This window comes from Aspergillus heteromorphus, assembly GCF_003184545.1.
Source record: "Aspergillus heteromorphus CBS 117.55 chromosome Unknown BO70scaffold_1, whole genome shotgun sequence".
Classification (NCBI taxonomy): Eukaryota; Fungi; Ascomycota; class Eurotiomycetes; order Eurotiales; family Aspergillaceae; genus Aspergillus; species Aspergillus heteromorphus.
Genome location: NW_020290406.1, coordinates 398,251 through 414,075, shown reverse-complemented (window position 1 = coordinate 414,075; position 15,825 = coordinate 398,251). Strand labels below are relative to the sequence as shown.

Genomic DNA, 15,825 nt, shown 5'->3' with positions numbered 1-15,825 from the left:
TTTAGAATTATCTGAAAGATCTTGAAAGAAGGTATGGCTGATTCTATTATTATTACTGCTAACTGGCTTGATAGATTATCTAATTTAAGAATTTAGATAAATCTAATTATATACTCTTTATATTATCTTAAGAAACTCAAATAATTCTTTCTGATTATTTTTATTATTAATTAATTTTAATTATTAAATTATTATAAAATTACTTATTATTTTCTGAATTAATTCAAGAAAGTTATAGATTATCTGAATAGGATTAATAATCTTACTTAATTTTAGCTTTACTATTTCTAAATAAACAAGCTTTTATTAAGTTATATAATTCTTAATAGAATTCTTTGTTTCTGAGAATCACAGCTTATAATATTTATTAATAACTTTTTTTATATAGGATTAATTAATAGAAATAATCCTCTTCTTTAGGGCTTGTAAAATTTAATAGGGCTTTTTTAAATTAAGTATAGTATATTAATTTTACTTGCTTAATATAGAATTTATTAATAAACTTAAAGAGACTAGTCTAGAGATAATTTCCTTTTATTTCTTGAATTAATAATTAAATTGATTTATAATTTTCTGATATAAAAAATAGTCTGATTCACTATGATCTACTATTAAAATAATATAATAATTAAAGTCTGAAATAGATATAGCAACTGGCTTGATAAAATAGTTAGATTTCTTAGATAAATCTAGATTTATATATTCTCAGATATTTTTATTAATAGCAAATAATTAAATTTAATTAATTCAAAAAAATTAATCAGATTAATTATTAAGAATAATAGAAACTTTCTTAAATTGCTGATTTTAAGATATAATAAAGAAATAATCAAAAAAATTTAAGAATTTAGATAGATCTTATTTTTTACTTAAAAGTTTTATAATTTTCTATACAAATTTTAAGTCAGAGATAAAGTAAAAATAAGAGAAATAAAAGAATATAAAGAGTCTCAGAGATATTAATAAAGAATTAATATAAAAATATAATTAGGCTTATAATTAAGAACTTTTCTTTAGAAGACTTTATTAAATTTTTACTTTCTTATATAAATTGGGTGCAAAAGTGAGATAAAAGTAAGAGAAAGATAAGAGAAGTAAAAAAGTAAGAAAAATCAGAGATTAGATAACTAAGTAAGAACTTTTCTCTGATCTCTTAGAAAGACTTCACTGAACTCTCACTTTCTTATATAAATTAGATATAAAAGTGAGGTGAAAGTGAGATAAAGATAAAAGAAAAATAAGAGAAAGATAAAAGAAATAATAAAAAGAATTAAAAATTAGAAAGAGACTAAAAGCTAATTCAACTTAATTAAAACTTGTTAAAAAATTGATTAAAAACTAAGAGATCTTTTTATTTATATTTATAGCCAATTGGCTATTAAAAGCATATAAAAATATATAAAATTATATAAAAATTATATAAAAATTATATAATTAGAATAGGGCTGAGAACAATAGAATCAGTGGTTGAATAAAGACTAGAATAATTAATAAAAGTAAGGTCTCTTGCTCCGCTGCGGGGTAGGCAGAATTTGAAATTATCAGTCTGCTAACTGGTGGTCTAAGGCAGCCAACTGGCCTGAGGCTGCAAACTGGTGAGCCTTAGGCAGCGAACTGGCGAGCCTTAGGCAGCGAACTGGCCAGTCTGCCCATATTGTTGACAAGTAGAATAAATAAACAGAATATATTAGATCTATACTGTGATATTACAGCTCTTATAAAAGATTTTATAAAAGTCTTTTGCAGATCTCTTCTATAAATATCTATTTTCTATTCTAGTCTATTATATCTTAAGCAGCTCTGTTTAAGAGAAGGGACTATTCTATAACTCTAGGCTTTAGATATAAATTTCTGCTTGCTAGGTCTACTGAAATAAATAAGATATAGCAGGCGCCTCAGCTGTATATTAAAATATAATAGATTATATTTACGCGAAGTTATATCTTGAAGTAAAACAAACTATCTTTATAGAGTTTTCTGCTTCTATCTTTTTATATTTATTATTTACAGAACAGCTTCAGAATTATAAGTCAATTATAGTTATCTGATTTATTTTTAGAGAATACTATTAAGCCTTCTTCTTCTATTTCTTAGATCTTTATAAATTATAATAATGCCTAAACTGAGATAAGCTTCTTAAGTCAGATCTTTTCTCCTCCCCCAAATCTTAAGATTATATATATTGCGAGGAATCGGAAGATTGTTCTATATTCAGCTCTTTAAGAAAAGCTTCTTATTTTTCAGAATTAATAGCAGGAGATAATCTTTTCTAAAGATTATATATAAGCTAAAAAACTGCTATTTTACTTTAATCAAGAAAAGTTATTAACAATATAAGACAGCTTTCAGGAAGATGTATTATTTTCTGATGGAATCTCTTATATCTACTATATTATATGTTTTTATATCTTGCAACACCCGGGAATTAAAAACTCAGAAACTAGTTCTATTAGAAGAACTATGTGATAGGATCTACTTGTCAGGGTAGAAAGCCTGTCGACTAGGTAAGGAATCAACCATGAAACACCGTGTATTCGTTTGACAATGACAAAGGTAGCCTATATCCACGAGATAGACTGATTCTTGAAGGATCAGTAGCTTCTTATAGAGGGATCGGCATCTTATAGATGCCGGAGAGGTGTAGAACCACTATCGATGACCTCATGACTCTTATAATTACTATAACATATCATCCCGATAATCTTTATCCCGATAGCTGGATTATTCTATCACAAATAGCGCCCTCCTCCGCTGGGACGAGCCACCTGGCTCGGGTGTTGGGGATAGTCTTATATATTCCTAATTCGAAACAGTGGGGATCTGATAGCGAAAGATAGAAAACTCGCGGGATATACAGTATAAATAGGATTATATACTGTTTCTGTATAGCTTTATAAGTATTTAGTTATATTTATATAGATGGATTTCCTGCGAAGAAGTATAAACAAAAGAATCTCTTATATTATATTTATATAAATAGATCCCCTATAAAGAAATATAAATAAAAAAATCTCTTATATTACTTCTCTTTCTTCTTTTTTTTTATTTTATAATTATTATTTCTTTAGTGATTTGTAATTATTTTCTTTATATTTTTTTATTATTTTATATAATCTTTATTATTTTTATCTATACTATATTACTATTATTCTCTTCTTTGTCGAATATTAATCTTATTTTTAATTATTTTATAATAGTAAAAAAAACAGTATGTCTTAAGTAAAATATTTTTATTAAAGCCTGCTATAACTTCTGCATGCACTGTCTGAGATATATAAATAATAATTTTAATTTTAAGAAGAATACTCTGTATAATATTAATTATTTATTAAATATAAAGATATCTATTCTATATTATTTCTATTTCGCGGGAAAAAAGACTTGTGATTTTATAGATTTTATATATTTTATATTATATATATATAATTTACTAATATCTCTTGAGTCTATAACTAATCTGCTAGAAAATATTTATAATCTTATAAAGATTATTAAATAGGCTACTTTGATTCTAAAAAAAGAATATTAAAATAATAATATTAAGCAGACTGTTTATAAAGAGATTTATATTTTTATAAAGATATTTAATAGTATGAAGAATACTTATACTTATAAATTCTTATTAAAAAATATCAAGATTATTAAGTATATAAGTTCTTGTTATAATTAAAAGATAAGATCTTTATAATTTTATTATTAATATTCTATTAGAAGTTTACTGCTGAGTATATTAAGTTTATTAAGATTTATTATATTTTTTAGTATAGTTAGTTCTCTATTCTAATCTTTATATCTTATTAAAGAATTATTATATTTATAAAATAAAAATACTGTTATATTTACTGTCTAATAATCTAGAATATATAGACTAAATTTCTACTCTGCAGAATTTTCTTAATTTAGTAAGAGTTATAGTATATATTTAATATCCGGATATTAATAATAATAAATCAACTTTAAATAATAAAAATAATATTATTAAATTAATTATAAATCTTTATATTCTTCTTCTGAAGTTTATTTTCTCTGTAAATATTTTTAAATTATAATAAAAGAGTCTGATTATTATTATTATTTATTTTATAAATAAATAATAAATATAACTAAATATATTTAAATATTTTCTGTTATTTTATAGCAGAATAATTTTATATTTATTAATATATTTAATTCGCGATAATATAATTAATAAAAAATATTAAGAGATTAATATTTCTGTAGCTTATTTCTTAAGAATATAAAATAATTTATTAATAATTATCTTCTGTTTTTTTAATATATAATACTTCTTATAATATTTTTAGTATTATTTTATAGCTTCAGATATATTTTTTATATTTTTATTAGAAATTTATTAATTATACTTGCTTAATTATTTTTTTTATTTAATTAAATAGTAATTCTAACTATTATAGTATTAATAATTTTTAACTTTTTTAATTTTTTATTTATTTTTATTATTTAGCTTAGATATTAAAAATAATTTTTTATAATCTTTTTTAGTATTTCACAGTTCTAATAAAAAAATATAAAATATATTATAAATTTATCTATATTTCTTAGATAAATATAATTAATATATCTAAGATCTAATATATTTAAAGATTTAAAAGAATTTTATAAATTTTAGAGCTAGTTTTTTTAATTTTTTAAGTTATAAATTCTAAGTTAATAGCTTAATTAAATTTTTTTTTTAAAATAAAATAGCTTTCTATATTTATTATAATATTTTTTTTATTTTTTTATAATTATTTACTATATCTTTTATAGCTGTTCTTTTATTTCTTTAAGTTTTTTAATTTTATTCTATATTACTGGGACTTCTTGTTGCTGAAAATTAATCTTAATTTTAATATAAAAATCTAATAAAAAGTTATAAAGAATATTATAAGATAATTAATCTATAATTATATTATTTATATTATTACAGGCGAATTAAGTATTTAAAAAAATTAATAATTAATTAATATTATATTAATTAAAATAGTATTAAAAATAGTATTTAAGTATTTAATTTATCTATTCTATTTAATTATTAATTTAAGAATAGAATATAGTTAAAAGCTTTAAGATTATATAATTATTATAGACTAAATTTAATCAGAATTTATTAATAAAAATTAATTTTTAATTAGATATAATTTTATTTAAGAATCTAAAAATTAATTTAATCTATTTATAAAACAGTTCGGCAAGATCTGGGGCAGTTATTATAAATAAAATAATAAAGAAAAGATAGTATTTTAAGAATTAATTAATAATAATTAGAATAATATTAATAGTCTTTTTATATTAGATAATAGAAGACAGCTCTGTAATAAAATCTATTATTAATTTAATAAAAAGATATAATAAAATTAATAATAATTTAAGACTGTTATATAATTAATATTTTAGAACAGTAATTTCTTAGTATATTAGATAAGTTTGAATATATTTAATTATATTATATTATAATCTATTTTAATAGAACTTTCTATATAATAATACTTCTGTTTAGATCTTTTTAAAATATTTTATTAATAAATTATTATAATATAGCTTAATAAGTATCTGATATAATATCTTAGAAAAGAGAATATAATATTAATCTTTAAAATAAATATAATCAGTTATTTTAATAATTTAATACTTTTAATCTAATTATTTTTATTAAATAATAGTTTTTTATTATTATATCTCTAGATTATTATTTTATAAATATAAGATTATTTCTTAAAGTTTAGAATTATATATATCTAAATATAAAACTTCTGTGATATATATTTATAATACTATAAATTAAAAAATAAATTTTTTTTAAAATAAATTTTTTTAAGCAGCTTAGTCAGCTGTCTTTATATTAGCTTAACTATTAGAATTTTTTAAGCTTAATATAATATAAATATTAAATTCAGAGTAATCCTATATATCTTAAGATTTAAACTGAATTTTTTCTTTAATAAAATCTTTTATTATTAGAAATAATATATCTATAAATTATACTTAAATTAGAGTTAATAGTTTCTCTTAAAAAATAGATTTTATTTAAGATTTAAAAAATATTCTGAAGAATCTATCTGCTGAATTTAATTTTTCTATTTTATATTTAATAATAAAATTATAAAAAATTAGACTTATAAATTATTAAGCTTATTTTTTATTAATTTAGATTTAATATATAAAAGATTGCAAGTTCAAATAGTCTAATAAAATCTTAATTATTTAAAAAATATCTTCTAAATATTATTATTATTATTTAAAAAAATAAATAATAATAAATAGCTCTTAATCTAGAGTATTATAATTTAGCTTAATATTAAAAAACTTATAGAATCAGAATATAACTAAATAAAATATATTTTTAATATTAGATTAGAATAGAATACTACTTATTTCTTTTTTTAATATATTAATTTCTAAACAGCGGGATTTTGTAGAATTAAAATATATTAATAAAGATACTTATTATTTATTAAAAAATAATAATAAAACAGCGGAAAGCAGTCTATTTAATTAAGATTAGATAAATTTTTTCTAGCTTCTGTTTATTAATTATTCTATAAAATAAAGAAATAAGAGATAAGATAATATAAGAATAGTTTTAAATAAATTATTAATAAAAATTATAAAATCTAAGAAAAATCTAGATATTATAATAATTTTTAAGAATTAGCTATAAAATAATATTATTTATCTGTCAAGAATCTATAAATACTTTATTAGAGTTAATAATATACTTCAGAAATTTAACTTAAGATTAATAAAATAAATATTTTAATAATTTTATATAAAGCTGAGCTTTTTAAAGTCTCTCTAAAACTTAATAAATATACTTTATATAAGATTTTTATTTAATAAAAAAATAAGAATATTATTCAGATATACTATATAAAAGTTATTAAGAAGTTCTTAAAGCGCAGTATATATATAATTTTAAAAAATTATTAAAATATTAGTTAATTTAAATAATATAACTATATATTTAAAGTAGCTGTATTAAGTATAAAATACTGTTTTTTATTTATTATCTTTCTTAATACAGATTTAATAGTATATATTCTTGATATTAATCTTTAAAAAGTAGATACTTTCCGAAATTCTGTTAAGAATCTTTAAAATAAGAGATAAAAAATAATAATTCTTAATAAAAATCTTATTAAGATCTCTGTAGTCTATATAAAAATATAAGTTATTATTTTTTTTAAATATAAAAAGAATAGAGACTTCAGCAGGACTCTTTAAAGATTAAATTTAATTTAGTTTTAGATTTTCTTTAATATATTCTTATAGAATCTTAAGTTTGGCTTTAAATAAGAGATATATTAGACTATAAGAAAATATTTTATTAGATTTAATATTAATAATATAATCTATAGGGCTATAAGAAGATAGCTGTTAAAAGAAATTTATAAAAAATATATTTTAGAACTGCTTAAATTTAACAGAAATTATCTTAGAATTTAATAATAAATTATAAGATTCTTTTTCTGATAATCAGATATCTTCAGAAAACTTAATAATAATATATATTCTTACTAAGTTTTGAGTTATTTTAATAAATTAAATAATAAAAAGCAGTAAAATAAACAGTATACTAAATTATTACTGATGGTTTTATACTAATAAGATAATATATAGATTATAAAATATAATTATTAAAAGTAGTACAGGGCTGTCTTTTAGTCAAAAATCCTGATTAATTTTTATATAATATTATTCAAAAATATAGATGCCTTCTCGTAAATTAATAATAATAATAGAGACTTTTTATATATTATAGATAGAAGTAGTAATTTAATTAATAGCTTTAATCTTTGGCATAGTAATTAAAATATATTAAAGATTATAAACTTTAATAAATTAATAACTAATAATATTTACTTCGACGCAGCTATTCAGATCTGTAAAGATTTTAAGACTATTTTGAATATAAATAGAAATATAAAAATAATATATAGTCTTTACTATAGATAAAGAAGTTAAAATTATAAAGTCTATTTTAATTTTTCTACTTTTCTCTCTAAATCTGATAAGAATTAATAGATTCTAGCAAATTGAACTCTTTTGTCTTTGATAGAATATTAGTTTATAAGATATTAAGTATTTTTATATATAAAGTATTATAATTAATTACTATTCTTTTTAATAAGATTTTCTCTATAATTTAGGATATCTTTTTTAATAATTTTACTAGTGATTTCTTGGAAGTGCTTGTGTGGTTTATAATTACTAAATTAATTATTATTTTACTTATGTTTTTCTCTATTTTCTTATAGTTTATAATAGTGAGTAGTAATAGCCACTATTTTATTCTATTTCTCTGATAGATAGGGAATATACTTTTAAATATAATAATTTAGATTTAATAGTAGCTTAGTAAAATAGAATAAGACTCTTTTTTTTTCTGTTTAGTAAGAAAAATATTGCTTTAAGATATTAAGATAAGTATAAAACTCTTGCAGATTCTGACTATATTACTGATAAGCCTGTTTAAGTTAAGTTATAATATCTGATTAAAGAGTAATAGTGTTTTGAATTAGTATAAGAGTCTAATCTTTGAATTAAGATTATAATTTCTTGAGAAATTGTCTCTCTTTTAGACTTTTATTATTTATAAAACAGTACTATTTCTGTTTATATATTAAGTCTATATAACTGATAGCAGCAAGAATCTTATGTTTCTCTAATAAATATTTCTTAGATATATCTCTGAATATATATTCTAAATTAATAATTTATTCTTGATATTTTTAAAGATTGAAGTTCAGAACAAAGTGAGAAATATCTTTAAACTTGATTTCTTTCTTATTCTTTTCTGATTTGGGGGAGGATTGATAATATCTTAAGAAGGTTTCACTCGGGGAGCTATTTTTTTAAAGATAAGCTATTCTTCGCTGTAAGTTGATAGCTTGTTTTAATTAATAAATATAATCTTCTAGCTGTTAAATCTCTTTAACAGTAAGAATAATATTTGGCGAGAATTCTGGATTAATTTAATTGCTGAGTGCTTCTATTTCTTTACTATCTTTAATAAGTGATATCTTTCTTAGATAGTCAAAAAGAGAAGAATCAGAATATAATAGGATCTACTTGTTAGGATAGAAAGTCTGTCGACTAGATAAGAAATTAATCATGAAACACTGTGTATTTGTTTGACAATGACAAAGGTAGCCTATATCCACGAGATAGACTGATTCTTGAAGGATCAGTAGCTCCTTACAGAGGGATCGGCACCTTATAGGTGCCGGAGAGGTGTAGAACCACTATCGATGACCTCACGACTCTCACAACCACTATAACACGTCATCCCGATGACCTTTATCCCGATAGCTGGGTTATTCTATCACAAACTAGTCTTATCTAAGTCTTCAACTATTATATATATTTAGATAGAGATAGAGACCCGGTCTTTATAATTTCTATACTATTATAATCATCGTCCCGAACAGTATAAAGAATAAATATTCTGTATCTTTTCTTATTTCTTCTATACTAGATTCTGTAAAAGCCTTTTTCAGAGTATAATATATCTCTTAACGTGATCAATTAAGCAGATCGAGCAATAGACTATATCTAAAAAATATTATTATATCTATACTGTAATTAAATATATATTACACTTTATATATTATCTATATAAGAAGAATATATATATTATAAATTAATCTGCGGTTATTAATCTACCTGCTATACCTGATCTTTCTGACCGGCAGATATAAATGATTATAGTAACAGTTGTATCTTAACCTGATCTTAACTGTACAGTTAAAAATTTTTTATACCTTAACCTGACCGCCAGGTTATGGCCAGGTTAAGGTTAAGGTATAACGGTCAGGTTAAGCCACTCTAGCTTTGCTATCAAAAAAGTTGCCCACCTAGACAGCTTCTGTAATAATCCTGATACACCATATGAGCGACAAAGAAGAGCCATTTGGGTCCTGGGCCTTGGAAAATAAGGGAAGGGATAATTGGAAAAGGGATTAAAATTCAAAAAAAAGGAAAATACAACTGCATCATCCGTGAATCGAACACGGGCCTCATCGATGGCAACGATGAATTCTACCACTAGACCAATGATGCTTATGGATGTAAGTTTTGCTAGTAATTTTTACTATAGGCCAATTTAGTAAGTAGTCCAATGCCCATTTTCTTACACTGGCTATGAGTGTTTACCATATAGAATACAATATATGCTGGGCTCGACAATATTATTTATTTACAATGCTAACAGCTACACAGATATCTATCTTCCCCGCTTAGGACAATGGACGGATCGACCTATCACCCATTGTCGAACTGCATCAGGAAAGTACTACTACGGAGTAGATACGGAGTATATGCCCAGCAATATTCGGATAGAGAGCGCAGTGAAGGGGATCCATTGTTGCGGAAATTAGCCAAAAGTACTTCGTATACTAATCTAAACAATTATCTACGAAAGACCATAGGTTGATGTTGAAAAAAAGTCACAGGTACGCACACCGGCAGAGGCATGCGAACGACCCACTCCACCGCCGGAAGGCCGACGTCCCTCGCGGAATTGCCCGATTGATTATCTTTCGCATTCTGATGCCCTTGCCCATTGCCCTCCCTATTGAAGACACATCATACACGTAGGAGTAGAAATGACCACGATCTGATCAACTTCACGCAGGGCTCTTGCATGAACTACTGTCCCACCTAAACATGATTTGAATTGAGAGAAATATCATGATCGGACTTGCCGCTATCCGTATTCAGTTGAAGGTCAAGTGCGGAAGCAGAAGCACAGCCCCCTTGCGCGCCCGGTCACTTGGCCGTAGTGGGGACTTGGCCAATGACATAGGATGACAGACAGGCCCCAAAAGAGCCTCTTTGTCAGGGCCTCGGGCCAAGAAAGTACTGCGACCATCATGGAAAGTGTACTGTTAGTGCACTCCGTACTAGGAGGGCTATGCAAAGCCATTTGCCGAAAGACACTGGACCCTGATGCTCGAAGAAATGGACTGCACTATACGCCATAACGGTGCAACGAAAACAATCCCTTTCATCACCCGTGATCCATAGCGCGAAGTAAGACAACAGAACAAAAAAAAGCTAAATCCCTCGTTCGGCCACACTCCGAGTCCATCAATCAGCCTTAGATAGCCCCTAGGATTAGCCCACTAGGAGACTGAAGGAGCACTGTAGGCCGTGATTCCTATGACGTAGGGCTGGGCGTCCACAAGAGTGACATGGCAAAAAACTCTCGAAAATGGCCACTGGGCAATGGATGTCTTTTACGCAGATGGAAACACCTAGCTCACGTGGGCAGTGATAGGACCAAAGTGCCTGGGGAGAAACGTTCTGGTAAAGTACTGGGGTGGTCCCACCCGTGTCCCGCTCTGTATCCCGTCGTACCAGCCTTATTGGGGGAAGAACCCTGTTTGGTCTGTCAACCTGGCAGTGCATCATCTAGTCTACTCACCTTTGAGGGAGAATATTGACGCATGAACTAGATACGTGACTAGTAGTGACTGACTAGGGCGGCATCGAGAGGCTTAGATGTGAGGCCGGAGAAGCCGGTCATGGGTCAAGTCCCTGCGGCGCACACACAGTACTCGTGACTGAGTGAAAACAAATCAAACTGCTTATGACGATGGGTACAGCTAACAACGAAGACTCAAATTTCTGGAACGACCCAAACATCGATGCTACTAAGTGGGTTTTGGCCCTTGGGGCTCTTTAGGGTTGCTCAGCCTTGGGAGGCGGAGCACCATCATTAAGTTGGACTAAAGTGCAGACGAAGCGTCAGGAAGTAAGGACCCAACTCCAAGGCGCCCAGCAGGAATGTGCTAGACTCCTTTCAGGTAGGCCGGAAGGCCAAGACATCTGAAGGCTAAAGGGACCATCGGAGTATCGGGCCCAAACTCGCGACCCACAGTGTTCTTGCGGAGAACACGGATCTGAGTTTACATGATGACGGAGCGCAGTGCTACGGGAAGAACTAGGAGCTACCTTGGGTGGCTTGACTGCCAGCTATTACTACCACAGTAAGGTTGCAGCTACTTCGACGGTATTTAAACCCCTCTCACCCCCTCTTCCATCGACCGTGTTATTAAACCCCTCTCCATTCATTCTTAATTCCATTCAAGCTTCACATTGAGTTGTACCTCCCGGCTATATAATACATTCCAACCCATCCCAGTATTTGCGACCGACCTTATTTGCTTCCAATATGTCGGCGGAAAGAAGTGCTGAAATAAATGGCAAAGCGCCAGTTCGGCAAGCCACAGACGCTGGTCAGTCGTCAGGCTTGGTCCACGTCCAACCGGCTCGCCTGGGAGATCTACAGCCCAGGTATGCACAGCAAATTGAGCATGGTGATGAAAACCCCGATGCCCATGGATGGTATGCATCGTTTAGTAAGTCTCACAATCCCTTAATTATCATAGATAGCCCCAGTGCCGCAGATCTAACCAAACCGCCTCGCTATCTAGTTCACGGGCTCGGTGAGTGCATTGGAGGGCTGGGTGCCATTCCATGCTGTGTCTGTTGCCCCAACCCATTCAAACCAGTTGCCCAAGGTGAAGTTGGCTTGGTTACAAGATTCGGACGGTTCGTAATCCCTGTTACACTGGTTGAATATCCTAAGAGTCTATGTGCTTACTCCTGCATTTTATAGATTCGAACGCTCTGTTGATCCCGGTCTGGTCAAAATTAACCCACTGAGTGAGCATCTCACTGCTGTGGATGTCAAAATCCAGATCGTCGAAGTTCCTCGCCAGACCTGCATGACCAAGGATAACGTTAACCTCAACCTGACCTCGGTGATCTACTACCAGATTGTCTCTCCCCACAAGGCCGCATTCGGTATCTCCAATGTGCGACAGGCACTCGTGGAGCGCACTCAAACAACACTGCGCCATGTCATTGGAGCGAGGGTTCTGCAGGATGTGATTGAACGTCGCGAAGAGATCGCCCAGTCGACCTCGGAAATCATCGAGGACGTTGCTGCTGGATGGGGTGTTCTGGTCGAGTCTATGCTCATCAAAGACATCATTTTCAGTGAAGACCTGCAAGATTCTCTTTCGATGGCGGCACAATCTAAGCGGATTGGTGAGAGCAAGGTCATTGCAGCTCGTGCCGAGGTCGAGTCGGCCAAACTGATGCGTCAGGTATAACCCGTCTGACCGGCTGTTTTTTTTTTTTTTTTTTTTGCAATGGCTAATCCTCATGGCTTAGGCTGCCGACATTCTCTCTTCTGCACCTGCGATGCAAATCCGCTACCTTGAGGCGATGCAATCTATGGCCAAGACAGCTAATAGCAAAGTTATTTTCTTGCCGGCTATGAATCAGACTGTGCAACAACAGCTGGCTGCTGCTGAAAGTGCTGGCGAAGGGCCCAGTCGATACGGGAAGCCCGATGACGGGTTCCAACGTGCAATGAATGCGCGGGTGGTTGAAGATATCTGAAGACGACTTGCTATGATTGCCTAATCACAAGCAATAAGAGTGCTTCATCGCGATGAGTATATGCTAATGTTTAAGGCTGTTTGAATCTTTATAGCTTCAGGATACCGCGCCACCAGGTAGTCTTCCTACTGGCTACCTCCCCTCTCGCTCAGATTCCCAATACGCTGGGATTCTTACCTGGATTTGACGATACCCCCCTTCTTTTGTTCTACGATTATGATACACCAGTAATGCGTCCACAATGTTATGCTCATAATGTAATTATTACTATGATCATGCAGATTACGTGGGGAAATTCTTGCTCCATTCTAATGGCCCCTGTGACTATAGAATACTTTTAGTTTTTCGCGGCGTATTTGCAAGGCCAGAACGTATAATCCTAGGTACTACGTAGTAGGCCATTCCCTCCGTATCTATAGATGGTAAGCATTAAATACTGCCGAGAGCGGTGTGATGGGGCCGGTCAGCTCAGCAGGTGGAGTAACAGCCCGTTGTAGTCGCATTGTTTTTGCCGGCCATAAAATAACTCATTGCACTCCTCACCGAATCTAGCTTTGGTGATTCGACGATTTATGCTATAGGTACTTACAGGGCGAACTTGCCCCCTATTGCTCCCAGGCAGGAACGTTTCCCCGACTCGATGGCTCCTTCACCCACCCCTAGTCCAGCTGCTCGAACACCAGGCTCACGCCCATCGCTCGAGATAACACCCGACTTCATTGATAAATCTTTTGATCCCGTCGAATACCTCAACGATGTTCTTCCTCCACTGACGCTGGCGTCAACACAAACGAATCTTTCGCGAGGGTCCACCGGGGCCGTTCCTCTGCCCGAACTTTCCACCCAGGTCCAATCTGTTCTCTCCCAAATCAATGCGCAAAATGTCCGACACTCGAACACCCTGACACAACTTACCGATGAGATTCTCCGGGGTGGGGGCCGACTAGCCTACGAGGTTGAAGTGCTGCGTGGAGAGACAATCGGACTCTCTGATACATTGACGGAGGCATTACAGGGGGATATTGCGAAATTTGTTCCCGAAGATGTAGACAACGGTCAGATCAAAGAAGAAGCTGGAGATGACCAGGAAGAGAAGGAGCAACAACAAGAGGGAAAAGTCATACAGGACCCCGAATACATCACGAAGCTACGAACGTTGAACCAAGTACGGGCCCGGTTGGAAGAAGTGGTGCAGACATTCGGAGATGCCATGGAATGGCCACTACCGCCCTCGGAGACCTCCATCGCGTCGTCCTTTATATCGGTATCAGCTCCAGATCCTGGACCGGAGAATCAGAGCCGCGAGGAGAAGGGACAGGAGGTTGCCAAAAAATTGCGGACCCAGGTGACTGAGCTTCTGGATAGCAACGGCGGCGGCCAGGAAGGGATTCAAGCTGCCACAAGCCATGTCGAGTCACTACGGATTTTGGCAACGATGTGGAGGGGAACCGCTGAGGAGAAAGCCCGAAATAGGTTTGTAGACAGTCTGGTTAAAATAGTGGACGACCGTCGCAAAGCTCTGGAAACCCAAGGCCGGGCCGATCAATTCCAGCAGCCAGCTGGCTCGTTTACGAAGGGACCTTCGGCTGGTCATCGGCGCCAGGAAAGCGAGGGACCTGGGGGTGGCATCTTTCGCAATTTGCAGCGGCTACGAGAAGAAATTTATCTGGAGTGAATTCCAGAGAAGTGTGCTGTATATTATGCTGGCATACCTTAGGACTCGTTGCGGCGTTAGTAGTAGTGTACATACAAGGATGGGTGGTGAATACTGTAAAGTTAGCGCTTTGCCCCTGTCTTTCGGGAAATTTATGATAGGCGGGTTTTCTCCAGGTTCAACGGTCCAAGCAAATCCCCTCAGTTCCTAAGTACTATGGTATCCCCAAGTGCCTTCTGGAAGTTCGAAGATACCCCGCAATTATCTATTTCATCCATCGTACGGAGTAGTCCATATCTACATACCTGTCCGACCTCGGCCTGCCATAAACTACGGTTTGAGACTGCGATAGTTCAAGTTCGGGCGGCATAGCTCGCCGTGGACGGGGGCATCTAGTTCGAAAGTAGATTGAGGGTGGATCTATGCACGGGGAGACGTCAGATATCGACGTAGGCGGAAGGCAGGGCCAGCGATGGACAAATGAGCAAGCAATTTGAAACCACCATGCGACTGATGCCAAGCCCTGGAGGGCACGGGCAGTCGGGGATGTGCAGACTCGATGACGCGGCAGATCCGAAGAATGGTGTTTCCCGCTGAATAAGAACCATGTACTCCGTACGGGGGACGGAATAGTTGTCCGGTGTGAGGCATGTAGTATCTAGATTGCGTGACATGTGCTCATCCAAGCCAGATTTGAAACCAAAACTGCAACTGCCACCATTGAAAAAGAATGACCCGGTGGTACAGAGCACAGC

At 31.4% G+C, this 15,825-nt stretch overlaps 3 protein-coding genes and 1 non-coding gene across 4 annotated transcripts; 2 read left to right on the top strand and 2 right to left on the bottom strand.

Moving 5' to 3' along the window:
• Positions 1-7,026: 7,026 nt before the first annotated feature.
• On the bottom strand, positions 7,027-7,218 carry BO70DRAFT_282570 (uncharacterized protein; the record flags this gene model as incomplete). The annotated part of the gene is made up of 1 exon (XM_025539050.1): positions 7,027-7,218. A coding segment is annotated over one exon (192 nt), but the record flags the coding sequence as incomplete, so codon positions are not given.
• A 2,773-nt stretch (positions 7,219-9,991) lies between these two features.
• BO70DRAFT_t6 lies at positions 9,992-10,062 on the bottom strand. The gene has a single exon. It is a non-coding gene; the product is annotated as a tRNA-Gly (tRNA).
• A 1,783-nt stretch (positions 10,063-11,845) lies between these two features.
• On the top strand, positions 11,846-13,708 carry BO70DRAFT_424863 (slipin family protein). The gene is made up of 4 exons (XM_025547628.1): positions 11,846-12,365; positions 12,441-12,558; positions 12,626-13,118; positions 13,186-13,708. Exons 1-4 carry the CDS (start codon positions 12,179-12,181, stop codon positions 13,414-13,416), a joined length of 1,029 nt encoding a protein of 342 aa, XP_025403840.1. The 5' UTR covers positions 11,846-12,178; the 3' UTR covers positions 13,417-13,708.
• Positions 13,709-13,942: 234 nt separating this feature from the next.
• BO70DRAFT_326999 (uncharacterized protein) lies at positions 13,943-15,233 on the top strand. The gene has a single exon (XM_025540680.1). The coding sequence runs from the start codon at positions 14,057-14,059 to the stop codon at positions 15,089-15,091; it is 1,035 nt and encodes a 344-aa protein (XP_025403839.1). The 5' UTR covers positions 13,943-14,056; the 3' UTR covers positions 15,092-15,233.
• The last annotated feature ends 592 nt before the right edge of the window (positions 15,234-15,825 follow it).

What these genes read in the sequence shown, in the direction of transcription:
- BO70DRAFT_424863 (XM_025547628.1), top strand. Translation starts at nt 12,179, where the DNA reads ATGTCGGCGGAAAGAAGTGCTGAAATAAATGGCAAAGCGCCAGTTCGG. An exon ending in TTGGTTACAAGATTCGGACG is followed by an intron (nt 12,559 to 12,625) that starts GTTCGTAATCCC and finishes TGCATTTTATAG; the next exon opens with ATTCGAACGCTCTGTTGATC. An exon ending in CGGCCAAACTGATGCGTCAG is followed by an intron (nt 13,119 to 13,185) that starts GTATAACCCGTC and finishes CTCATGGCTTAG; the next exon opens with GCTGCCGACATTCTCTCTTC.
- BO70DRAFT_326999 (XM_025540680.1), top strand. Translation starts at nt 14,057, where the DNA reads ATGGCTCCTTCACCCACCCCTAGTCCAGCTGCTCGAACACCAGGCTCA.